At 41.9% G+C, this 27,637-nt stretch overlaps 1 protein-coding gene across 2 annotated transcripts in view; it reads right to left on the bottom strand.

Moving 5' to 3' along the window:
* The window catches only part of LOC143423260 (semaphorin-1A), a 493,840-nt gene that overhangs the window by 190,558 nt on the left and 275,645 nt on the right, over positions 1-27,637 (bottom strand). For both annotated transcript variants that reach the window (XM_076894462.1, XM_076894463.1), the window contains exon 5: positions 18,766-18,936. In XM_076894462.1, the coding sequence (XP_076750577.1) occupies positions 18,766-18,936 (171 nt within the window). The remainder of the gene's footprint in view (positions 1-18,765; positions 18,937-27,637) is intronic.

The raw sequence follows: 27,637 nt of genomic DNA, 5'->3' as shown, positions 1-27,637 counted from the left end.
ACTCATGCCAGCTCTCTAGTAGTGCCGAACTGTGTTCGTTCATTCGTCCCCCTAAGTGCACGAATATTTTCACCTGTCTAGCAAGTACTTTCCGCAGCCACTTACGAATGTAAAGCAGAAGGAAAATGAGTTACAGCACGACAGTTTCCGCGCTCACAAACAGGCTGTAACGTTACATTAACCGCTCCGTTCTCCGGGACTTACCACTTGCAAACTATATTTTATTACCTGGTGAAATTACCAACACCAAGAAATTCACGACAGTTTACCAAACTTCGAACCGTCCACCCTACGAATACATCGACTCCAAATGGGACTATTCCACGAGAAAATAAAAGTAACATTTCCAATCCGACAACTTTTGATACGCGTCTGTAAATCGCGTGTCCTGGCATATCCCAAGTTTACGACACGAACGAAAAACCGTCTGCTACGTTTACAAATTACAATCAAGTCCTTCTTAGGACTTTGAATATTTATTAAGTATTAGTAACATAAGAACGTCGATTGCAAGTGCAAAGTTACAGTGGTCGTTAAATAAACCATATGTAACGACGTTAGCGGGGTCGCGTCGCGCGATTCATGCATATTCGTTCGCATCGAGCGAAGAAGAGGGACGAGAAGTAGGGTGCAAGCGGCGTTCGACCCAACAACTCCCCGAGGAGGGCCTTGTGGTGCAAGTCGAAACAACTGCGGGAAGGGAAACCAGCGGAGACACGCGAAAGGGGAGACGGGCGAGCCTCGCAAGGGTTCCTTTGAACCGCGAATTCGAACAATGGAAACCGGTTACCTTCAAACGAATATTCGATAGGATTCCCGGCGTTCGGCCAAGGAAATGAGAGAAAAATATTAGGAGGACTCCATTGACGCGCGTTGATACGCTGGGACAATCGAGAGTGTGTGTGTGTGTGTGTGTGTAACCTACGCCTTTCGTATTCTAGCGGCGGCTCCCGCAGGAACCTCGAGCAAAAGGGGACAAGATTGAAGTAGGAGGAGGGTGCGACAGGGTTCGCTCGCGTAATGAGCCTGGGATATTGAAATCGAGCAGGTTTGTCGAAAAATAAGAGCAATTAGCGCGGAACATGGTGATAACGGCTCGATGAATCGACGATTACGAAATATGGAGATTTAATTTTTTTAATATCACTCATCCCTTGAGTCACTTCGAACTTGCGTCTCATACTTGACCCTTGACTACTTCTTCCAACCTATGAAACCATCCCTTCGCAAAGCTGCTTGCAAAAATTCTTCGAATACCAGAGCAGCTTTCATATTCATAATTCAGAAGTCAACACTTCACGCTAGACTACATACCACGTGTACCTTCTGAATAAAACGGTTCCCAGGAATTTAAAGGGCGTTGCACCCGATTACTTCGACTCCTTCAATATCACTCATCCTTTGAGTCGCTTCGAACTTAAGTCTCATACTTGACCTTTAACTATTTCTTCCAAACCTATGAAACCATCCCTTTCGCAAAGCTCTTTGCAAAAATTCTTCGAATACCAGAGCAACTTTCATATTTACAATTCAGAAAATAATACGGAATAAAACGGTTCCTTGGAATTTAAAGGGCGTTGCGCCTGATTACTTCGACTCCTTCAATATCATTCATCCTTTGAGTCGCTTCGAATTTACGTCTCATACTTGACCTTTAACTACTTCTTCCAACCTATGAAACCATCCCTTCGCAAAGCTGCTTGCAAAAATTCTTCGAATACCAGAGCAGCTTTCATATTCATAATTCAGAAGTCAACACTTCACGCTAGACTACATACCACGTGTACCTTCTGAATAAAACGGTTCCCAGGAATTTAAAGGGCGTTGCGCCCGATTACTTCGACTCCGTTTAACCCGGAATCGAACGGCGCGACGTCGAGTGCGTGTCCCTGAGTGTCCAAGGAACAAATTGGCAGGACCACGCGGGAGGACTTCCTGCCGACGGATCAATAAATACCGAGCAGCCAGAGGTTAGATCGAGGACGGTGCCAAACGATCCGATTGCGTCCATCAGTTTTCCGTATCCCCTTGAAAGTTCCAACGCCAACTTGGGTATTACCCTTTGATACTCGAACAGCCCGGGAATCCGGGCCCGGATCATACGTTTACCCTTCTCTGTTCATGTATCAACTCGCCCGATCAGATGGCCACGGTAAATACATCCGGGAAAGGAGGACGGCTGGACAACTGCTCGGGGATGGTTCCAAGATTGAAAATAGATCCGAATAAAGGTCGATCGGCTGGCTACGGGGTCGCGAGTTATTACCTGGTAGTCTGGGCCAGCGGGCTTTTGAGTTGCGAAAAAAAAGGAGAACGAAAAGGAATGAGAGAGAAAGAAAGAGACGACTGGATCGAAAATGAATATCAGAGGGACGGAAACGGAACGAGCGATCCGTGATAACCGGGATCGTCTTATACGACGAATGAAATAAGAGGCAATACCGTGGGAGAATGGGAGCACGGATGACCTGCGAGACGCGGAGGGTAGCCAGGGTACGCGTCGCATGATGGAAAACCGATTTATTCGGTCAACAACTCGGCTGGTTGCGCGAGAAAGAGCTGCTTTTCGACCGTTTTGTAATTCACTCTGCGTCCTCGTTTCTGGGCGTTTCTGTATTCACCAGCACGAAATATGCACGATTGTACGAGAAACATCTCCATTATTCGTAACGGCGTATTTATTATTGAAATTTGAAAAGTTTGTATTTAGTTGGAACACTGTGGTAGTTTGTTATAGCATTGAAGTTGTATTGTTGCGAGCATCGAGTGTATAGAAGCATGGCCAATTGGCGTTCGCGAAGAAAGTGATCAGTCGTGGTTTACCAGGCGATCGATAACTACAATCTATCAGATCGTAATCAGAGCTGCCAAGAAGCGGTCGCATGTCCGATTGCTGCGATATTTCTATACTGATAATTGATTATGGGTTTGTAAAATAGATAGCGATGATTTCTTTAAATAGCTGAGGAACAACAGATTTCCAACAATATTTCCAGCAATATAATATATTATAGCGTAGCAGCTAACATTTTCAGGGGTCAAACCATGCACTGGTAAATTAATTACGAGTCGTTAACAATTATCAGTGCATTTTCTGCTCTGCTAATGCTAGCGACATATCAAGATGTTTCTTATCCGAAAGTTTCAAACGTTTCTAATTTACAGAGCCATAGAAGCCTCTAGATATTTATTTCTAATTAACAAAAGCGTCATTATTTTCTAGAATTGTCTCCAGTACACCTGATTTGTCAACGCTTACGAAATTCAGCGGGACTAAAACGCTAAGTTTAATTTTCTGTTCGTTAAGTCGCAATATCGAAGCTCGTTAGAGGAGTTAATAGCCTCCCATCGTCATAAAGGAGCTGAACGAGACGGTTTCCCAGCGACATGTACCCGGTGAAATCGGCAATTTTCTATCGCGTGGCGAAAACAATATCCACTGGCAAGATGGCGGCAAAGGAGGAAACAATGGGCTGCCGGTGACCTATTAATCCATTGTTAGACTAGACAAGATTTAACCCACGCCTGACCCCAGCTCTGCCCGATATTAATCTGATCCAATGACTATCTTAAGCAAACACGATGACGGTGTTCCTCGCCGGCTCAGACAATGCCAAGAACGCCTTGGGTAAGGTATTCCTCCTCTAACAGTCCTCTAAAGCTGCCTCCGGGACAATGAAGAAGAGTTCGCGCTGCGCACGGTCCACATTGTAATTTATTCCAACTGATTTTGAACTGGTTCTACGTGTAACTTGTTCACAAAGCTCACAATTTTCTATAAATTCACGTGCAAGAAAAAATACGTGGTATTTTGTAACAAATATCATTTTTAGCTAATATTTGCGATAATGGTGCCACCATTTTTTAAGTTTTATTTGTAACAATATTCTAAATATTGACAAAGACGAAAAATAAATGCAATACAAAATTACAAATAAAAAGAAAAATCTAATATCCGTAGTTCCACTATTAATGACTCAGAGTTCATTAATTAACAATGCATACGTAAGATTACAGAACCAGCCGTGACGCATCGAGAATCGCGATCGCCCGAAAATGAATGGTTCGAAACAACCTAACCTACCGCGTATCGCGAGCGTGGCTTAGAAAAACTGATTCGTCAGACCGGAGGCAAAGAGTCGAACAATGGGCCTCGCATGTAGGACAATAATTACAGCCGGGTGTACTTCATTACACGCTTCTGCTTGCGGATATATACGAGCGTGGCGGCGGGGGATGTTGGTTGACGACTCCCCCGAGAATATGAGATCTGATAGAAAGCGAGAGGGTTGGCGAGAGCCAGCGCGAGGGAAAGAAGAGCGAAAGGGTCGAGGCGAAGGGACGGTTTCGATGTCAAATATTGGAAGTGGCACGAACGCAGCCTCGAATTACGAATCGAGGAGGAAGGGCGCCGGTATGCCGGAACGAGTGTTCGGTGAAATAACGAATGCTGAAATGCGAAAAGGGTGCCGACAGCGAGACGTCGCTGGTGAATATTCAATTAATCGTGGCCTGGCCGAGAATACCGTGCATGGAACGTTCTTGTCAACAGAAAAACGGGAAATATATAATTATCTATACATAATGGAACAAAATGAGATCGTTATAATTATATATAGATTTACATATATGTCCACCCTTGTTTAAAATTGGTAGAATAATTGCAGGTGTTTTTAATTGGCCTTTGTTGTACGATATAAATTGTTATTACTAAATAGTATTGATTACTAAATTTAGTAATTACATTTTATATATATTTTTTATATTGTTTGGTAATTATATTAGAGGAAGGGGTTGAAGTCGATTTCCAAATTGTATTTGAACAGAAAACAGAGAAATGCATCTGTTTGAACAATATATTAACTAGCAATAAAATTTTACTGTATTTTGTCAATTTGTGCTACAAAATGTTCAAACTATTTTCACGTTTCACGTAGTTTCTTGCACTGTATTCGTATTTCGTATGAAAATAAAAATTCATACTTTGCAATAAAAATGTATCTTTGTTATTTTTTCTCATATTAGCTGAATGCTCCTCTGAAAACATAAAAAAGCAATCGAACCATTTTTCTGAACCTAGCAGTTTCCGGGATAGTCTATGAAATACGTTTCCAACCCCAAACTTTGAAGCCCTACAACATAGGTGTATTGCCATGTGAAAAAAAACTAGAAAAATGTTCCCTTTTTTTAAACTATATTCATCAAAATAATAAAAATCAGTGATTCATATTTAAGGGTGGTTCTTCACAAGAGACTATCTAGAATGCCATTGTAATACACACTAAGATAATTAAAAAAAATACCACTAAGAAAAGTATGCATAATACTTAATACAAGAAAAGTAAGTAAACTATGAATAATTTTCTTATCACAATTTTCAAAATAATCAATCCTCCTTTTCCACGCCGCAATACCACAAAGACCCAAATTCCCAGCACCCTCTAGCACCCATTGCTCTCCCTTTCCATCAACCCTCAAAGTGACGCAACTTCCAACCACCTTCTCTTACAACTTCTCCTCACAAGATTACCAAAAAAAAAGTGTCACAATTACATAAGTCACTCCACTTCCCCCTCAAATTCACATTTTTAAGAACACCGCACTCGTGGGAGCTGGCGGAAATCCGATAACAATCCGTCTCACTGTATCAACCTACGCGATTACCGATGCGTTCACCTCGAACTCGATCGCGTTTGACGCGAGTCACGCTTAAGTCGAGCAATCCTCTTGCTGCGAGGCGCGGCGATATTGAATCGAAGCGAAGAAGAATGCGGGAAGAGCTCTGGTTTGCGGAGGATATGTAAAAACGAAGGGGCGCGGGGATGAAACGAAGCTGTAATTCCGAACCGGAGGATCGTAGCTGCGGTAAGAGACGTCGCTGGAAGTTTCTTGGGACGGCCAGAGAGGGAGGATGGGCAACAGGGAAGTAACGGGGGTAAATAAGTTGGGGCTCATAACCGCATAAAAGAAGGAGAGTCGGGTAAACAAGGAGAATGCTAATCTAAAAGGCCGGGTAAGCGGCGGAGCGGAAACAATGCTACGAAATGGGATACGAAAAATCAGGGGAGATCTAAAGAGGCGTTTTAAAACCGCGTATATCAGCTATACGGAGATATAACGTGGCTTCGTGCGTCGTCTTTGAAACGAGGAATCTCGCGAAGGATCTAGCGAAGGATCGTTCGATTTGCTCGTCGAGTTGAAAAGATTCAATTCTAATAAGATGCTCGTCGTGAGATTTCCTTTTCAATTCAAGGATTCTTTTAACGTACGGTTGATTACATACGCAGGATGTTAATTAAATTGAGGAAATGAAAGGATCGTTCTCTGTAGTTAGGATGTCTAAATTACTATCCTGCGATATTCTATAGTGGAATACAATAGGGAATTAAGAAGTATTTGATTACTTTAAGAAACCCTGTATATTTAACCGTTAAAATGGTGGCAATGCATTTCTCGTACCATTTGCATTTTAATGCTGGTTTCGTTAATTAAACGTTAATATATGTATATTGAATATTGCTTTAATCGGATGATAAAATCGTGGTCGTCCTTTCATTCCTAAGAAGATTAAACTTCTGAGAGGAGAAAATTGCGAGATAGAAGGCAAAACTTAACCAGGGTGAACGTTTCAGAGATTATGATGCGAAACGAAGGCTATCATTTTAAATAAAATATACCTTTACCAATCGATACCACTTGTACACATTTTTCCTTTCAATTCATCTGCATGACAAACAGAAAACCATGCCTCTAAAAACTCTCAACGTCTCAAAATTACCACAGAACATTCCAATTTTTCTACTGAAACAAAATTAATTAACTTCTCTCTTAATCCCCCAGCAAATCCCTCGCTGTTTAACCAAACGACGCGGAAAAGGGGGTGCGAAATAAAATAGGAAGACCAACGGAAAACCGTCGTTTCAGAAAACACTGTTCTCGACGTCGAAGCTTAGCAACGGAAGAACGCGCAGCTTACAAGAAGAAACTCTGCTCGTTCCAGCGCCCGGAATCGAGACGAGGCGACCGGTTCGACCAGTCTGGAAGAAATAGAAAAGACGCCGGTCGAAAACGGACGGAACCAGGGCGGCGACTGGCAGGCAGGCGTTTAAAGAAGCGGCGTCGCGCCGGAAGACAAGTGGCGCAGGAATGGGGAGCACGGATCGGGAATAAAGTTAAACGATCGCCCGTGGAAACCATGCTTATGGAACGCATCGAATATTCCCTGGGCAACGCGTACGTGTGGGACGCGGGTTAACTTTCGACGGGGAGAAATACGAGAACGGGGATCGGTGCAAGTTCTGCCCGTGAGCGAGGAACAACGCCGGGGAATTACCTCGGGAAATTTTAGCGCGCGGAACAAATATGGTCGGCGAAGAGGTCCAAGGATCCGGGACGGAAGAAAGAGTGCCGTGATATTTCGAAGCCTCGGTTTTACGAGCCGAACAGCATGTTGTGCGATATTTTTCGAGATACTTCGAGGTAATTCGAGGGAGCGTGTCGTTTCTCGCCGTTCAAACCATCTACGTTTAATGGCGGACGCGTTGCGAGGGTCAAGACGCGTTGCGGGATTTTGGACAACGTTAACGCCGCCCCGTGAACGCATTGGTATTGCGCGTAGTTGGATGGACGGTGGCTAGATTTTGGTAAACAGAGATTACTGTGCACCGTGCGTAGTATAATGTCAACGAGCGTATTAATTGGCTGTGTCAATTAGAAGCCCGAGTAAATTTCAATTCAGAGAATTAGTATTTAATCGTTCCAAGTAACCAATGTACTGCGTTGTAAATAACAGGAGTCAGATGGAATCTTGAACGAATATGGAAAATAATTTCAAGTTGCTTGGCAGTGTTCTCGAACCTAAAAACGAGTGCAAAAGTTACAGCTTAAAGCTCTCACGAGAAACTTATTTCGCCAACAAGATGCAAGATTATACATTTTACATTGAACGCGTCACATAATTGCCTTGCGTTCAAATAAACTATTAAAAATACCAATCCTATACGAATTAAATCGTTTCCATCGTTGCTCGAAATTTCACGTCCCGAAAGGAATCCCAGGAACAAGTGGTTCGACACGAGAACGACGAGCAATAACGGAGAAGAAACTCGAAGCTGAGAGGGGTCGTTTCGACGCGTACCACGGTCAACGAGAAAGCCAACGCCGTGAAAGCGACGAAAAAAAAAAAGAAGCAGCGGCACGTTGGTCGGGGCTAACCGGGTTCCATGGGAATGGATGATTTGGGAGTGGCGAGTCGAAGGGACGCGGAGGGCTCGTCGTCCCGTGGACAAGCGGTGAATTTCGGAAAAGGGAGCGAGGTAAGAACATTGGACGAACTCCAGAGTACTCGAAGCGAGGAAGGAAGCGACTCGAAAGTGGAGGAAGGGACGTGGATTCATGCTCGAGGTGGGGTCCTTAGCAAAGGATTCGACGAAAACGAGGAGAGAAAAAGGGCGGCGGGGAAGAAAACGGGTGGAAGAAGGAAGAGGATGGACCAAAGGTGCGGACTCGCATTCGAAAGTCATATCGGGCCACGTGACCCGAATAAAACTACCTGCTCGAATTTTCTTTCGGCTGGACGTGAGAATTAAGCTTCAGATGGAAGGACGAACGGCGGCTCGGATCGCTGCAAACAAGGCGAATATTTTCTGACGAATTATAGCGGGAGTCGGGCTACATCGTCGATTATTTCGAGAATCCCGACCATCCCTGTCGTCGTTGCCATTTCAAGAATTTCTCACCGCCTGTCGAGAAGATGCTGTCGCGAGTTCGAGCGTTTAATCTACCGGCGCTATTTCATTTTGTAATTAACGAGCTTGCATAATTACGGTTTTTAACTAAATATCTATAAATTAAGAAGCAAAGGAGGAAACGTTTGAAAGTCCTGAAAACACCTGCAACAAGTTTACGATATATTCGATATTTAAAGAATTTTACTTGTCGTATATTATCATCCATGTTATATACGTATGTGTATATTATGTAAGTACAAATTGATATGAAAAGGTATTTATAATTTTGGAAAAAAACTGTCTCTCGTGAAAAAGATACTAATTCTTTTTTAAATGACATCATTAACTTTCAATCTTCTTACTTTCTCTTAATTTATGACGTATATTATAAAATAAAAAGAAAAGTTCTGTAGATTTTCATTAAATATTCAAGCCCCTTAAAGTTATCAGATATTGAAACTATTTTGGAATTTAGGGCAAATGATGGATGTATTTCTTCAATACCTTTTTACTAAATTAGAATAACTATTTTCAGAGTGTCAGTCGTTCGAAATTATTTATACACTTGTGGCTGGTTCTGTTAAATATTTTACACGCCTGAGATTTGAAATGAAGAAATAATTTGAAAATCTAATTGGAGAAAGGCGGAATATCGCTGCGTTACCATCTGAAGCGGGAAAAGTGGATCTTCCGTTAAAAATCCAGAAGTTGTAAATGCAAGTCCTCTGATTCAGTTGAATAACTGACGAGTGAAGTGGATCCAACGTTCCTCGACAATAGGATATTGTTGAGACGAAAAATGGAACTTCGCCTTTTCCTTCGAGGATATAAAATATCAAAGCAGAAGCAACTCGTACTACATGACCTACTCGCGAGAGCCAATATCGCGAATCTAGAGATTTCCCGATTCGTTCTTTCCATTTTTCCGGTTTGAATTGATGATTTATCTTCTTTATGTGAACCGAAATATTTCATTCCTCGCTACACGTTGCCTTTGCATTTACAATGGCCACTGAAAATATTTTGTTATATCTCAACAATTCGCATAGCAATGCGATCGATAAAATGTTCCACGAACCGAACCATCCTTAAACTTTCTTTCGAACACCAAGTACTCGACTCACGTTGAACACAATTCTTTCTGCGGCTAAAATAAAACTACCTTAATAAACTACGTGACACTGTTATCCGAACCTCCCACAGTTAATTATTCCAATGTTACTTCTTCGTTTCGAGCGCAGCCGATTCTACTGTTTCACTAATTCGCCACTCTTAAACTAGTAACATCCACGACCCAAATTTTGCATTTAGACAATGGAGCTAATTTATCTTCCGAGAGAGGAGTAGCAGAAAACGAAAGTCGCGTCGAGCGATAGCAGCGACAGAGTCGATCAGATTAAACTCCATCTAAATTTCGCGATCCATTCTCGCAAGCGGCTCCGCCTTCGTATTATCCCAGCGTCGAGTATAATCCCATTCTTCCATAGCTGGCTAACTTTTTTTCAATCGCCTCCCATTTAATAATTTCTTTACCATTCCGCCACTTATACTTTTTCCCGCGTCCCATCCCTGCGTCCCGGTTTCTCCATTATCCCAGCCGGTATTGACTTAATTAATCGATCTCGCGGCGAACAGACGGGGGCCAGGGCGACCTGGCGACCGTCGCGGAAATACAATTGCGCCTGGTTCCGCCGTGTCATCGCGGTATCGAATTCCCGCTGGGATGAAGCTCTCCGAGTTTTCTGATGAGAGTCGAGTAGGCGAGTCCCGCGCGTGCACCACGGACGTAGGAGCAGCGGCGAAAGGAGACACCGGCACTTCCGGCGGTGTCCTTCGATAAGACTTCGGCGTCGCCTCGTCCTCGATTGATTACACGGGGAGTACGCGAAGACACTCGAGCGAACGAGCGACACGTGACACTCGCAGACGTTTCCTTCTTGCTCGTTCGATCGGTCCATGCCCGGTCCTCTCACGCGGATATCGGTTCCACGTGCGACCGCGCCTCCACTGGCGACAAGTTCGCCTCGTTCGTGGTAATTGCGCAACACGATAGCCACCGTGCGCCCGCCCTGCGTCCGACACCCCTTCCTTTTCCGCCTGCCATTCGCGAACGAGCTAGGTAACACGCCACTGGTAACTTACTTGGTAACTAACACGCGAAGAAGATGGGGGGTGAGTTCATGAATGACGATTGGGGGGTGGTTTAAGGCTGAATGGTGTCTGGAATTGGAATTTTCGGTGAGAAGGAGGTTGCTGCGATTGTTTCGATGTTAATTGACGTGCATGTTCCGTCCTCGAAACATATAGTCAAACCAAGTTTATGCTACGATCGATTATAATTAGTTATTTTTGAAGAGTCCCAATTTCTGTTTATTACTTTTTCTGATTAACTTCTTAACCGGGATTAAGGCGTTGAAAGGTTGCTAGAAAACTTAGTTTACCTCTTAATGTTTTACTTCAATAGCTATTGACGTATCATAAACCCAAAAATACTCGATCACGGGTCTCGTTAGGTCAAATAGCCTCGAATAGATTAACCTAACGGTTGTGTTCCGTGGCCATACCCCTACCGGAAGGTTGCGACCACCACCATTTCGGAATTGCTCGGAAGCAGCTCGCGGATTGGCTGACTTCTGAACTTCGAACCTGTATATAAGTGTACATTTTGTGAAATAAACGAGTCAAAATCCTACCAGCAAAAAGTCGTCCAAGATATTCTATCCGAGCAAGTAAGCGAGGAGAAATTAAGGACGCAACAATTGGGAGATGGTTTAAGGTTGACTGGTGTCTGGAATTGAACTTTTCGGTGAGAAGGAGGTTGTTACGATTGTTTCGATGTTAATTGACGTGCAATAGGCGCGTGGTATGTATTTGAAGTCCTCTTCAAATATCATTTTGCGTTATATTTGCGTGGTTTATGTGATAAGATGTCAGGCAGTCGATAGACTGATTACTAGCGTATCTAGTTAACAAAATTATAGTTATTTTCAAGAAACAACTTTTTCTAATCACTTACAAGTTTTCACTTTCTATAAAAAAAAAGTGTCTGACTTGTCTCGATCATCCCTAATTCACGTGTAATAGGCGCGTGGTGTATATTTCAAACTTTCCTCGAATATCCTTTTGCGTTATATTTGCATGGTTTGTGTGATAATATGTCAGAGAGTCGATAAATGTTACTAACGTATCTAGTTTACAAAATTATAATTGACTTCAACAAATAATCTTTTATAATCACAAGTTCTCACTTTTTATGAAAAAAAAAGTCTGACTAGTCTCGATCATCTCTGCATTCAAAACGAAGCTTTCTTCCATACGCGATGAATCCACAAGCTGACTTTTCCTCCGCCTCGAACAGGCACATTCCAAAACACACCCTTAAAAATGAAAACGTTCCAGAACATCCACGAAGGGTACATACATGCGCCCTTATCTATTTTCCGCTTTAAAATGTCGTTTAGCAAAATTCCAACCCTGTAAACGTGTAAGTACTCGTACGGATGTTTCAACATTGAAAAGAGCGAGAGAGAGAGATAGAGAGAGGAGGCAGGGAAGCTATTTGCTCGAGATCGCGAGGGATGGAGATAGAAGGATACGCGAGTTCAGATAAATCACGAGTTCATGTCGCTTTTCGTCCTCTCCTTTCGCTACGGCGTTCTCCGCCCTTGCTGGCATGACGGCGCGTTTCCACGACGTGCCATTATTAAGACGCTGGGCGCCGCGACGCCTCGCCCAACCTTGCGCACCCCCGTCGCCCCTCGCTCGACGAGTCGCCGACACTGGTCGAGATCGCGTAAAGAAGTTATCACAGCGTCGCGGATTTATTCGGCGAAAAGTTCACACCGAATTTACGTCGACTCGCAGGCGGTCGATGAAAACAGCCGAGAGAAATTTCGATTGTGCATATTTTTGCGCGAAATTTGCGGCCAAGTGAATTTACATCGATGCAACGCTCAGAGGAAAATTTATAATCGTGAATACGGAAATAAGGTATAAATTATTCAATATTGCAAAAATAAATTGCCGGGGGCTGTTGATCGGATCGATAGAGGATTAGATGTTTGTAAAATGCTTTCGTGGATAATTTTATCGAGGCGAAAAATTCATGTTCCAGCTAAACGAGTTTTTACATTTTTAATGGAAATTTGTAAGATTATAATAGTGTTTGCAATCTCAACGCTCGTAAATCACAATAACAACATCAGAGTAAAACCTAATTCACTGTGTTCACAGAGGATAGTAAAACCCTTTGAGCCGTCAAAGTAATTGGAAGCCAATGATTCAATCGCATCGTGAAACTGCATTGCTCAATCTTTAAACACGAAACTGGGTTTCGATAATCTATCTATCTTTCTTTTTTTTCAGAACATCTTGAATTTTGGAAATTTTCTTATATTCTATTTATAAGTTTCTTTTACTGTTTGTTACATCGATTGAAAAATTTACAACATGAGATGAAAGCGAAGACTACGTAATCTGTAATAAGCTAACGTATAGGATGCTTCAAATTTTCCAATACAACTAAGAAGAAAATTAATAATAGAAAATGTCAAATAAAATTTGTTCATTTGGAACCTTGTTTTTCAGAAAATTGAGTATTTCAATTTTGTCGTATTATCTTATCTATAAATGCACTTGGTTAACTATTTCAATTCCTTTACAAAGTTAAAAGAATGTACAATATTGACAAGCGAAAATATAAAGGACTAGTTTAATTTTCAACCTTAATTTTTCGCAAAATAGAGTAAAAAACGTTATTCCACGCTCTCGACTAATTTTTGCGCGTCAAACATCGTTTGCGTACCATATATCCTATCGTTTATCCTAGGACGCTGTGCACGAAGCGAACTGAAATGGCTGACTCGATGTGTTTGACGGTAGAAATTTCTTTTTTCAGGCCCACGCGTACGAAGCGCATAAAGTGTCCAAGACGGTTCGAGCTCAAAGGAACCGTGTGCAAATAAGGCTTGAATCTAAAACGGCGAGCTGCAGATTCGCTGCGAGCCGTTACGCCCATCGGCGAGATCGGCGTTAATTCCTTTTCTTATTTTTATTCCTGATTAAAAATAGTGCTTTGAAGGGGACGACGCGGCAGGAGCTGGCAAAGAGGAAACGCGAAAAAGAAGAAGAGAAAAAGGGGGGAACGATTCGCCGCCTATAAACGGGGAAAGGAAATCTGTATTACAAGCTGAGGCGTCCTTTCTCCGAAAGCACTTCCTCTTTCTTTCACCGTCTTCCTCGTTGCGCGCGTTCTCCAAAGTCCTTTTGAAAATCTCACGGCCCCGCTCCGTTGGAGCTTCTTTGGTCTTAGCGGATATCCGGGATGCGGCGAACCGAGAATTCGATGCAACAAATGATATTAAAGCGAGACGCGGCGCCCGCGTTCCAATAAATTTGATTAAAAGCCAGGATGTGGAAAACCGCTACAGCTACAGCTTATCGACAGTGGGATTCGAGACGTTTTCGCTACTCCAAAATCGTATCGCGCTAGATTCTTTCTCAACGCTTACACCGTATTCGTAGCCGTACATTTCCAAGTCTTTAGCAGAATGCGTAAGCGTAGTTAAAGCGTAATTTTATTAAAACGAATAACTTTTCCATATCCATTTGTAACGTTTAATTCTTGAAAACTTTGAACGACAAATGATTACACTGAGATGCAATATTCCTTATATTCACGCAAAGATTTGTCGCACTCAGCTACAGATTTTGGAAATTATACGCCATATTCAGCTAAACGCGTTCTTCGATACATCGTCCACGAAATTTTTCTGAATTTTTTGCGACACGAAAGTCGTACGATTCGAAGGGACGAGTGAAAGGATTGGTAATACGAGGCACACAGGCGAATTAAAACTCAAATAGTTTTTTAAATAGAACCGTGCGCTGCGTTGCTATTTGTTGCGTTCCGTTTAATCAGCAATTAATTCAGCTGGGAACGCGTAAGCGTGCTGGCAAACTTGATAGCTATGCAAGCCAATTCAATTGTTTTCACTGGTGAACTGGAAGGGAAGGCTGGATTCGATGTTTATCAGTTACTATTCCTAGCGATTGTACGCGAATCCAGTGAATAATTCAAATTGCACTTCCTTCATTGGTTCGAGCGAGTCTTAAAAAAATATGAGCGTGATTTAAGAGAGATCCATTATTCTATAAAAAGTTCACTTCGCATGTTACGCACACGGAATTTCTATTCTTAATTATGGTATTCCATTCAACGAGGATTCAAGTTCAATATTTTCTCCTATTAGAATTAGTGAATAATATTATCCTTCGAACGATTCGAAAAAGATTTAGCTTGCAGTCGATTACGCGCGCAACAAAAAATTTCCATCAATTATATTTTTATTAGCTTGTTATCGAACATTATTTTTTATATCTCGAAGAACGTAGATAGAAATCTGGCAAATAAGGACAGTTTCATGTCGCACAATTTAATCATCCTTCACGATCGAAATAAAAAAGAGGAAATTCGACTAAAATTGCGGGCGTTAAATGCGAAAGTGGCATCCTATTAGCATAAAATAATACTACACGGTCCACGGGTACACGAACTATAGATCAACGCGAATGCAGAGTGTAATTACGTCGCGCGACGATAATTGACAAAAATGACGTACGAATATTCCAACGTGCAGTCTACAATTTCTCACGCCGTCTCAGTGAGGCGACTATTTTTCACGGGAATAATAAAGCCTAGAATTTATGAACCGTTTTATCAAAGGCAACAAGGTTCATTGCAAGGACTATTAATTTCAGGACGATTACAATTTATATGTAAATACCTGGACATCTCGCGTTCGAGAAAAACATCGGCTGAAAATTGACATTAAAATTCATGGGTTTAATCTGGCGGGCATGTTCGACTAATGATCGAGTGGATTAATACACGGCGAAGGACAACGAGAAGGAAACTCGTCCCACCCGACTGGCGTTAACCGGAAACCTATTCAATTTTCAAGCGTAATTCTCAAAATGTCAGGTTACACCCCGAGCGACGGGAGGCTCTCAAGCAAATTTCATAGAACACCAACTTGACGCCATAAATTAATTACGCCCGTCCGATCTACGCGAATAATTAAAAAGACCTCCGCAAAAGAGACATTTTAATCCACAATTAGCCTCTGCTGAATCTCATTTCACGTTTCCGCTATTTACATTTAGAGGACGATGGTTTCTAAAACTCGAAAAATTCCCAAAATTTATTCGTTTTTTCAATTCCTTTTGTAACATGTCTCGTATAGCCATTACTGCTGAATCGTTGATTAAAAACGAGAAACATTGTGTTAAATTTGTGCAAATAAATTACGTTCGAATTTCGAAAAAAAAGATATCTTTTTTTTAGATAACAGTGTCGTTTAAAAGTTAATCAAAACGAAATATTAATCCCTTGCGTTATTAATCGTGAATCGCAGTTGCGTCGCAGACAATAATCCGGATGAAATAAAGATACACCATATACGTGTAACGAAGTACCATTTTTTTTTTTTATTTCAGCAGTGCGTCCATGGTTTGCGAGATCGCGTATATTACCGTGAATACAAATTATCTGAAGCAGTAAATCACGAACGAATCGTAGAAAAATCGCGAGGCAACTGTTCTCGCGAAGCAAAGAAATGGCTTTCGCGTCGATTTGCGAGGCTCGTCGAGATCGGAAGGAGGAAGCGGGAAATGAACAGAACGCGATAATTACCAGAACTAAACCATTGCGAAGATAGATGCAGCGTTAACCATGTTTCATAAGGTATTACATGGTATTAACCGTGATAAAGTAACAAGCTGCGAGAAACTTCGCTAAACAGAAGTTCGCGAAAGGTCCGACTTCCATTGTTCATAATTCAACAGTCTGATACGATCCTATTTTTTCGAATTAACGTTAAGTCGATTTCCACCTCATAGTTTCGATAATAATAAGATTAATTTCTAAAATGCATTTGTTTTCTTAATAAAAAAAAAAATTAAGTACATACTGTCTTTTCTTCTTCTTTTCTTCTGTCCTTCTCGTTTGCATTAATCATGTAAAAGTAATGAGATTTTATTCGCAGGCTCAGCCTCAGTTTGGCCACAGATCCATTACTGGTCGTCGATTAACCGTTTAATCTTGGAAACTTGGATAATGAACGCGTAATGAGGGCGATCAACGTCGGAAGAAAAATCAGTGCGACGTCGATTCATCCTGATTATGCGATCCGAAGTGAAAAGGAGACACGGCTGCCTGTGGTGCACGCGAGATTGGCCTTTTAAAACAATTTCGAGCGCGTTAGGGCGGCGGAACGTCGAAACGTTTCGTGCTGACGAGAATCTGATTACGGTTCTCGTATCGTTCCCGCTTATTACTATCGTTCTGTAATCGCGTTACACGTTCTGTTTGTCGGGCTAATATTTAACGTCGAGCAATAAATTGCCCGCAAATTCCACGTTTCTAACGTTATTTGCCGTCGAGTTTGCTTTACCTATCCCGGTTTGCAGTTAACGTTGCTAAAATGTCATCCTTTCCGCTGGGCGTTCCGCTCCGCCTTCGCGCGTGGTTATTAAATAAACAAACGGAGAGAAGGGGGGCCAACGCTCAAGTCAAACCGTCGCTGCCCTTTGCAACTTTCCTCATTAACTATCTATCCGCTGACAAAGGAATTTTGGATGAGCAGTCGGCTTATCAGCGTGCTCGAGATGGATGATTTAAAGCGAAACGGTGAGTCGTATAAAGAGTTTGATATGCTTGGTCCCTACGATCAGAATAATTTTTTTTTTTTTCAGCTAATATTAACGTAGAATTGTGCGTTATAAATAGAGAATTTCGCTGATAAATGCTGGAAAATGTTTAAGAGAGTTTTATAAGTTTGGAATTAAGTTGGATAATAGGGAAGAATAACGAACTGAAGAAGGAATAACTTCGTTTCTTTCAACCACTTGCTTCTACTTTTCGCTTTGGCCGATTTTTAAATTCTTTCTCTCGTGGAACAGAGATGCAAGTGTGTTACGAAGAATTAATTTCTGAATTATTCGCTATATAATGCACGATAAACGTCGATCAGAGTCGAGCATCGTTTAAAAACATTCGAGTATCTGATTATCTTAATAAAATTGTGTTCATTATCTTTATTATTTGTTATTCGCGCTCGTAAGAGCATAAATGGATATTGATTTAATAACCATTCGTTATAACGGAACAGAAACAAAGCCGTGACGCATCAATCCTATAATGCACATTAAATGGGTAATATTTTAATGCGCAATGATCGTAATTGAAGCAGCCGTATTTACGTGCTGAAAATTATGTAAATTATCGGCTACTTGGACGCAAAAATTTCTCAACTGATTACCAACTATAGACGCATCGATCAATCACGATGAATTTATCTATCTCATCCTTGATGCGAATCGCTTACACGCAGATAAAATTCTGGCAATTTGTATTATTCGTGTACACATCCGAATGATATCATTTGTATAAATATTTGCACGCTGAAGTGTTCCTGAATTTGCTACTCCAGCGTCCATTAATTGTTGAAGTACTGAATTAATATTTAATTTTCATTCAATGGAAACAAATAGGAAGAATGAAAAATTTTCTTCGTAAATTCACATTAAATAGAGCAACAAATTAAATGGTCAATATTTTATTGCCAAAATGATCAGTATAAAAATTACTAAACGGTCAGTTTAAGTTAGATTCATTAGTTAATTAAATAAACGTACAATATAAAACAAAAAAACACAGAATTAAATCCACTTGATCATACACTCATTGTAAGTCAAAAAATAACTACATTTCTGACAAATTGGTATTTGTTTAGCTACTAGTGAGAGTTTCAAAGGATACTAATCCTTCATATTTAAATACCAACCAAAAGAGATTAAAATACTGACTTTAAATAGTAACAAAAAAAATGGTTGGCAATAAAGTCGAGAAATAATTCGAAATGAAAAGGGTTAAAGCGACCTGGGCACCGGAAACGAGGCTGGTACCAGAGAAAAGACTACTCGTCGCGCGACCTTGGCGTTTCCTGCGCGTAGAGATGAACGCAAAAGCGCTTACCTTGATGTTGAATTGCCTGCAGAGCGGCTTGTACGCGTTCGTTCCGCAAACGAGAAATCGATCGGGCCCTTGTCTGCCGAACACTCGTACATAATTCTGACACTGGTCCTCGCTGCGTCCCTTCAGATAACAAAGTTCGCGATGCGCCGGGCTGCTGGACCACTGCAACCTCTGCGGCAAACAAGATCAAACAAGAGTTACTGCGGGATCTAATTCCGAAAACGTGACGATACGCGTCACGTCGCTGTCTGTTGTATTTCCGCAACGGGATCCTGTTTAAGAAGGTCTTGGAGATTTGAAGGCTTCAGCCACTGATTGGGCGAATATTCAGAATATTTAGAAGTGGAAGGATTCTTAAGGGGTTTTTGTATAATTCTTTCGTTCTGGAGGAAATGTTGTTAAGTAGATAATATTTTTGGCGCGTAGTAATTGTAGAATTGCAGAAATAGTAATAGTAGAATAGTAAAATAGCAGAATAGCAAAGGTGGTAGTAGTAGAATAGTAGAATAACAGAAGTAGTAATAGTAGAATAGTAGAATAGCAGAGGTTGTAGTAGTAGAATAGTAGAATAACAGAAGTAGTAATAGTAGAATAGTAGAATAACAGAAGTAGTAATAGTAAAATAGTAGAATAGCAGAGGTGGTAGTAGTAGAATAGTAGAATAACAGAAGTAGTAATAGTAGAATAGTAGAATAGCAGAGGTTGTAGTAGTAGAATAGTAGAATAACAGAAGTAGTAATAGTAGAATAGTAGAATAGCAGAAGTAGTAATAGTAAAATAGTAGAATAGCAGAGGTGGTAGTAGTAGAATAGTAGAATGGCAGAAGTAATAATAGTAGAATAGTAGAATAGCAGAGGTGATAGCAGTAGAATAGCAGAATAGCAGAAGTAGTAATAGTAGAATAACAGTAGGAGTAGTAGAATAGTAGAATAATAGTATAGTAAAAGTAGCAATAGTAGAATAGTAGAATAGCAGTAGATCTAATAGTAGAATAGTAGAATAACAGAATAGCAGAAATAGTAATAGTAGAATAATAGAATAGCAGAAGTAGTAATAGTATATACCGTTTCGTTATCAATTATTCACTTAACGATATCTCGATATATTCTTACTTTATATAACTTTATATTGTGCAATTTATATATATTGTACCATAAATGTATAGTATATGTGTTATCTTAATAATAATCAGACGACAATCAGTAATTCTCATTTCGAGTCAAGAATTCGTTTCGTACGCTACACGGTATCCTGAAATTATTAGGTTTGTCGCGGAGAGGGATGTAACAGGTCCACACACTACAGCAGTTCGCGAGCAACTGAATGAAAATATGTACGTTTCGACATTGTACAAGGCCAAAGTAGACATTCGTCATTTTCTAGGAATTGTAAATAGCCTTCGAGGGTTATTTACATCGGCGATAACATTTTCTCCCTTTCAGTCTCTAAAAACATACGTACGTGTTGCGCTTATGTTATGCTTCGAAATATATATTCATTCTCGATTCCTTATTACTTTTGCATATAAATTTCTATTGTAACTTGAAAACGTAATTAATTCAGTCGTGTGCTAAATAATTGTTATAAATGTTACAACCTGCCTACTGTTAATTAATATTAATATATTTCTACATTTATATTTTTTCAACAACACAATAAAATAAAAATGAATGTTAATAATGACAATTACTTGAAATATAAATTAAATAGGAAAGCATGACGTTGAACTATTTTAAAGATAAAGATATTTCGCAATCTTTCCTGGCTATGATTGCAGACATATAGCTATTGTTTCATTTTTAATGACCCGATTGCGCGCGCTCTCCATCGATTCAACGTGACACATTTTCCCGCCTCTAAAAGTAAACCAAAGGCTCATTATTAATAAGAAAAAAATGTATCGTCGTCAGGAATTTATACGCCGTACATTATTTAAATAAAAAGACGTCGTGAGAAGTTTTCTGCACGGGAATATGTTAATTCACTTTTTGCGCACGCGTGCTCTCATTATTTCAGAAAAGAGATTGCTTCCACGTCGTGTTTTATCTCGAGGCGCATAAAATAATCACAGCTTCTCCGGGGGGGCCAGTAAAAAATGCTTTCTATCATAAATGCGTTCACGTGTGCATTGTACATTCATTGCGCGTCCACGGAACACGCTAATGACGGACAAATTCGTAGTACGTACAGTGTTAAACAAAAATGGCCAGCCCTGATCTATCAAAATGTACGATCTATAAGAAAGTTTACAATAGACAATGGAACGCGTGAAATTCTTAACGCAAAATAGACTCCTGATATATTTGTAAAACAACAGCGTGACTACTGTCAAAATAGTTTCATAGACGTGAAACGACGCAGTCTGTCGCGCGATTCTGGTACGCGGAACTTACATCGAAGCGAAAGGGCGCGTTCAACGCGTAAAAAGTTATCTCTGGGAAACCAAAGAGAATTCGGATTAAATTCAAGCGTATAAATTCCATTTCGAAAAGAATTTCTGCTGTTCTGAAAAATTCACTTTATACAGAGAGATACTAAGTCGATTCGATCGCGTAAAGAAATCGTTCCCAGTGTTCCCGTGCGATTTTCAATGTTTCGAGAGCTGTGCACGGATACTTTAATAATAAAATTCAACAGAACTCAATTAACGGCACGCTAAAACATTCGTCGATCAATATGCCTGCGAAAACGTTTGTTCATTATTTCTATAAACATCCCGTTTCATTTGCTCTCTTCGTAAATATAAATTTCAAACCAAAATGGGAAGAAGAATAACAGAACCCCTCAGCGGAAACGACATTTGTGAGATACGGGCGGAAATTTAATTTTATGCATTTACAATTTTTTAACACCACAGCGGATGGGATAATCGGTTGGAAAAATTAGGTAGATCGAAATGAAAATGGTAATTTTATCGAGTTAAGTGGAACGGGAGTCGAGAGCGATGAAATTGCGTACGAGGCTCTATTGTTGAGGAAAGTGAGTCGAAAAATTCTACGCGCATTCGTCGCTAAAAGCCCATAAGTCAGTGCAACGCGAATGCACCCGTGCAACCATCTAGGATTTTCGTCGCACGTCGCTGACTTATGGACTTTTACCGCTGTACACTGTCAGACACTTGATGATGGACGTTTTGGAGGCATTCTTTTTTTAAACGAACCGTCAATTGCAATTTTACTCTTACTACACTTTGACTATAATTACCATACCGCATTATAATTCCAAATATCCAATTAGACTGTTGGGTACAAAAAAACCTTCTCGAAAAATCACAAGAAAACGAAAAAGCATTCGCTCGAACGAGAACGTACAGGCAGCGCGGCGAACTTAATTACCGATTAAAGATGGCCGTGAAAAGAATCGAGGGATCGTTCACCACCAGTGGAAAGTCTGGATTTCTCGGCTCGAAGCGACAGTCGCTCGAGGCGAGCGTGCAAAAAGTGGCAGCGTATGAAACAACGAAGAGCCAAGGTGGGACGGAGGCTGGAGATCGCGAAGGTGCGCGAGAAAGGGTGGCGAGGGGGTTGCGAGAACGACTGGAGCCGCATACTGCCGTAGCTGAAATCCTTGAGCAACCTATCTACATGCCCCACCCCATCGCGCGTCTTTTCACCGTTCGCGGTATCTTTTTTACGACTCCTGACGGCCGACCCAGAAATTTCCTCTCCTTTGATAACTTTCGAGCCCGACAGACGACCGTTGGGTGCAGCGGCGGAAGACAAATCTTATCAGCGACCACCTCTCGCGGATGCACCCATTCCTCGCCCCCTCCTCGTACGTAGCAACGACATTACCCGATCTCGTTACGGTGCATTATCCACGGAGGATCCTCCGTTTCGTTTCGGTGAGCCTGAACATCGCCGTGGGTGGTCCTGCGTTTACACGCAGCCTCGTTACCGAGCATTCGTTCTATCCGCCTCGATGTACCTTCTAGCCGTTTTAACGTCCCCGTATTACCCGCTCCGGACGATCCCTTAGCGCCACGACGACGACGCGACGCGTCCTCGCGGCGAGGTTTCGATAAATTGCGCGGAAATTTATTCCTACGGCTCCCGTCGTCCTAGAAATTCCGTGCACCGTGAAATGTAATTTCCTACCGTGGAAGTTTCCCGTGGCCAACGCGTATCGCGATAGGAAATAAATTAATTTCATCGCGTTAGCTTTTCCTTACACCCCTCTACGCGGCTTTCTTTTCTCTTCGAAAGTCGCGCGTTACTCGAATTTACGCCGCTCGAACCCGGAGTTACTCGAAACACCCTTCGTGGAAGCGAGCCTGTTTTTTACTCGGCTGCGAACGACATCTCAAGGCGGCTCCGTTCGTTTTTATTAGGCAAGCCGGCTTCCTTCGGCTGGACTGAATTCGAGTTATTCGAGACCGCTTTTGCAAACGCGAACCTGTTACCTCGACTCGCTCGGGAAATGGTTTCTCGTGTTCAGACCGAGGATAAGGCTCGCTCGATATTTTTCCAGCTGGCAAATTTTCGAGCACGCGGGTATTTTGATCGCGTTGCGCGGACTTTAACTTTGGCGATTCCTTACCTTGCGATTTATCATGAATAATTTGTATCTCAAAACTGTCAATTTCATAAAATAAAAATATACGTTCGAATTGAATTTCACTAAAAATAATAAATGTTATTGCTTTCCTTGGACCATAACCTGTGTCATTGTGATTTTTAATTATAAAGCACAATAGTTAATTTACTATTGTACAATTTTATCAAGCGAGAAACAAAAAGTTACAGAATAATTAAGAAAGTGAAAAAGTGGACAGGATATCCTCGATATTCACGACACGGAGTTAAAGATTTCAAAGAAAATAAATGCTCGCTTTGAAAGAAAATCGAGCGCAACAGTCGAACGGGTGCGTCAAAAATAATTCGAACAGATCGAACATCGAATATGGAATCCCACGATCAGATCACCGAACGAGACGATCAAACGCGATACTTTACTATGACACGACGCGCGTTACAACCTCGAGAATATTTTATACCCCTTTGCCCGCCGCTTTTCAATCAGCGATCAAAGCAATCGAAGTGGAACCAGAGATACCTACTACGAAGCCAATAACACGGTGTCGCAACAAGGGAGCCGATTATTTCGCGAACGACGAAACTCGAACGAACCGAACCGGCCGCTCGAAATCACCTAATCCACCAATCGAGCCGTGCGATTCGATAATTCGATCAACTTTTAATCATCCGTACGAGCACCGGGCCATCAACCATTCGCGATGTAATTTCTCGTTCGACTCACCATGAACGGGACATCCGCTCGAGGAGGGAAGACGAAAAGGGGTAGCCTACGCAAGAGTTCAAGAAAACCAATTATTCGAGGAGGAAACGAGCGCTTCTTACGCGGACAGAAAACTGCCCAATCTGCAAATGGAATTGTCCAATTAAATTTGATTTAAACGTTACCACCTCCCCCAATACCTAATTAATTCCCATCCGTGACATCTTGCCGCGCTTTCCGCGAAGGGAGCCAATTAAAGGCCTGCAGATTTCGGCGTTCAGTGATTTAGGAACCGGTGCAGAACGACCGATCGCCGTTCCTCCGCCTCGTAACCACGTTTCATTCTTCTCTCTCTCGTTTTTTCGGCTAATTAGAATGCGTCGTCTCGAGATCCAGGCTGAACCGGTGGGCCGTTTCCAGGCAGATGGGCCGCGAGTTACAACCGGAACCGAGAGAACTTTCGACCGCAAAATCGCGCTGCATATTCATCGGGTAATACGATTTCGCGCAGTTGCGAGACTCGACGAGGGTGTCCGGAGCCGGTTTCACGGTCTAACCTCGCCCGCGCGCGGGACAACCACCGCGGCTCACTAATCCTCCGCCCCCGCCGCATCGTCGACGGCGAAACTTTTTTTCTGGGCTGCTGCATGCATTCCGTCGGATTCCGACTTCACTTTGACGAGTGCCGCGGATCATATGAAACGGCCTCCCCCAGCATTTGAAAGGGTAACGATCCCCGGGCTATCGAAAAAGTTGCCAGCCCTGTTTGGACTTCCGGCGGGAACGACGCGCCGCGACTCCTGCGTTCGCGTTTCAACCCCGTCTCTGTTCTTTGGACGATCGTGGAGGCGAAAGTTTCGGCTAGCGCGCTCTTTTCACGGTAAATTATGACAGCGTTTAGGTAACGCGGTCGAGCTACTTGCTGTGTATTTCTTTCTCGCGTTTGAGAGCGGAATCTCATCAAAGTTTTCACGTCTTCACAGGTATCACTTCAACGTTTTTTTTCGAGAGAGAACGCTTTGGGTGTGTACGGAAAATTGGTATCGATATTTCGAAGGGCAGGTTGATCGGAAAATTGCTATTTTGTCGGCGGAATCGGTGTACGCTTTTGTAATTTAACGACGGTGTCATGGTTGGGACTCTTAATAAAATAATCAGTTTTAAAAATAAATGTAAATCATTCTGGAGTCATTAATCTGTTGGAAGGATTATAAATTGTTGTGCAAAATTGATTTACGACTCTGGTATGGGGTATCGTGTCCCGCATGGTGAAAACGTGACGCGAACTTTGTGATGTATTATGGTAATAAACTAATTTAATTTTCCCTGCAGCGTAAGCGTTGCAACAACGATGTAAGTAAAAAATTGTCATTTTGTAGGGGCAACATAATGAAATGTCAATGTTGAACCAGGATAATTCTATATACTGCAATAACATTGTTCAGTGTCATGAATTTTCAAGGATCTATTCTATACCAAAAAATTGAACAATTTGTAATTGTTGCAGCAAATTAACGACATTTTATGTTATCCACAGTTGTAACGAATATGAGTTCGACTTCGAATGGGGGACATTCTACCCGTCGAGATGAAAAGTAATGGTATTCCAGTAATAATGACTCTTCGCTGATGTCTCGAGAATGTAAATACGTTGGCGAAGTGTAAGACGGCTTCTGACTTAATAAATGGTGCTTCTGTTATGGAAGTAAAAAGATTGATGACGAACACGCTGGAAATAAAAACAATTTATTAGCGTGCGACTAAAAAAAGAACAGACACCGTGTTCGCGGCAATACTTTTCAATCGATGTTTCAATGACTCCGCAAAATAATTGCATTCTAATATCAACAATTTCACTTGTTGCTGTCGTTTGTTATTATTAATCTGGAGTGATTAATTTATTTGGATGTCAAACAAGAAACCGTATCGTACCGGCAAATATTCATATTTCATTCGGATTCTATATTTCGATCGATCCGAATTTTCCGCGCGTTTCAGTTACACCGCCAGCGCGCGATTAAGCGTTCATCGCGTCCATCTGGAGGCTTTCGAGTTTCGATTCGAAATTCAAATTTCTCTTTCAACCTCGAAGATGACGGACACTTTTCACGCGGACGTACAAACAAGCCGTACGCGCGAGCTTTAATTCCGCTAACGGAGATAAAACAAGGGGGTGGAAGGTTCGCCTTTTTCAATTCGTACGCGCCGCTGATGGCCGCAGCTGAACCCACGGATTAACCTATAAACGGTTAACCCGCACGCTGGAAGATACCAGGTCACGTACACTGGCGTTGCTGCCCACGAATTAGCAGTTAATCAAGCGATTCGCGAGAAAGAAACCGGGGCCACGCGATGTGCACCTCTGGTCGTTCCTCTTTTTCTTTTCTTCTCTCTCTCTCTCTCTCTCTCTCTCTCTCTCTCTCTCTCTCTCCCTCAGTTTTCTCGCTCCACGACCTCACGTGCGTCGTTCCATTCTCGTTTAAAACGGAACAGGGGAACGTGTTCGAGGTGACGGAAACGCGCGCCGCTATTATAATTAGAACTGTTACGCCACGTTGACTGCGGTTTCAATTTTTCCGCAACGACTCGCCACGCCTAATTATCTTCGAGCACCGGCCAAGTCCCCCCGGTGGTGTTCTTTTGCCAAGCGCGATGGCTCGTACCCGGTACTGATTAATTCCCGCGTAACCGCGCGTGTAATTCCGCGCCGCGGTTTAAACGAGCGCGAGCGGATGCACCGGGATAATTAATGCTGGCTCGCGGTTTTTCCTGGCTACGGTTCCGTTTCAGCTGCTACAGAGAATCTTCGGGGAAATGCCGATGGCTTGTTACTCGGGGACGATGATTAGCGCCGGAAATTTTTACGTTCGAGGTCGCAGAATGCGTTGTAGAATTCTTTTAATTGAGTTGTTAGAAGATTAACTCTGTGGATGTGGTGGAGAATGTACGCGATTTCTTGTACGAGTGAAACTTTTCGTTCGTTTCATAACTTTGTTATAGTTAGTTAGAATGGTGATGTAGATGTCAGAGTTTATTTTGGGGAATATCAATATGCAAGCATTGGATAAATTTACTTTGTACAGTTAAGTATAATAATTGCGAGAGCTTCGTCTTCTCTATTGTTTTTAGTGTAGGATAATTATACATATAAAAATAACATTTTTTTGTCACTATTGTATTCTACACACTGAACAATCAGGCAACGAGGATGAAAATTAAAAGATTAATCTACAAAATAAACTAGAAATGTAACAATTAATCCTGCTGTACCCAAATCAAACACTTCTCGATTTCCAACCGAACGTGTATTCAATTAATAATAGCAAACTAAAAAAAACAAAGCAAACAAAGGTACCATTGAACGCAAGCACAATCCTCCGCGGATATCGGAGGGACACACAAATGGCGACCGCGCGGCTTCCTTCGTACGCGTTTAATTAAAAATAGTACATCACTGGTGACACCTTTCCGCTCGTTACCCGATAAAACGGTGTTCACGATTCGTGCGCGTAACTATTACGTATTCGCGATGCAAAACACCCTTGCGCCAATGAACAAAGATACCACCCACCCTCCCCCTCCGCCCTATCTCGATCCGTCGGCGCACCCTTGGCTCGGTTCCCCGCATTGGCTT

This window comes from Xylocopa sonorina, chromosome 4 (genome assembly GCF_050948175.1).
Source record: "Xylocopa sonorina isolate GNS202 chromosome 4, iyXylSono1_principal, whole genome shotgun sequence".
In the NCBI taxonomy this organism is placed as follows: domain Eukaryota; kingdom Metazoa; phylum Arthropoda; class Insecta; order Hymenoptera; family Apidae; genus Xylocopa; species Xylocopa sonorina.
The sequence above is the reverse complement of the archived record's forward strand: the minus strand, read 5'-3'. Positions and strand labels throughout refer to the sequence as shown.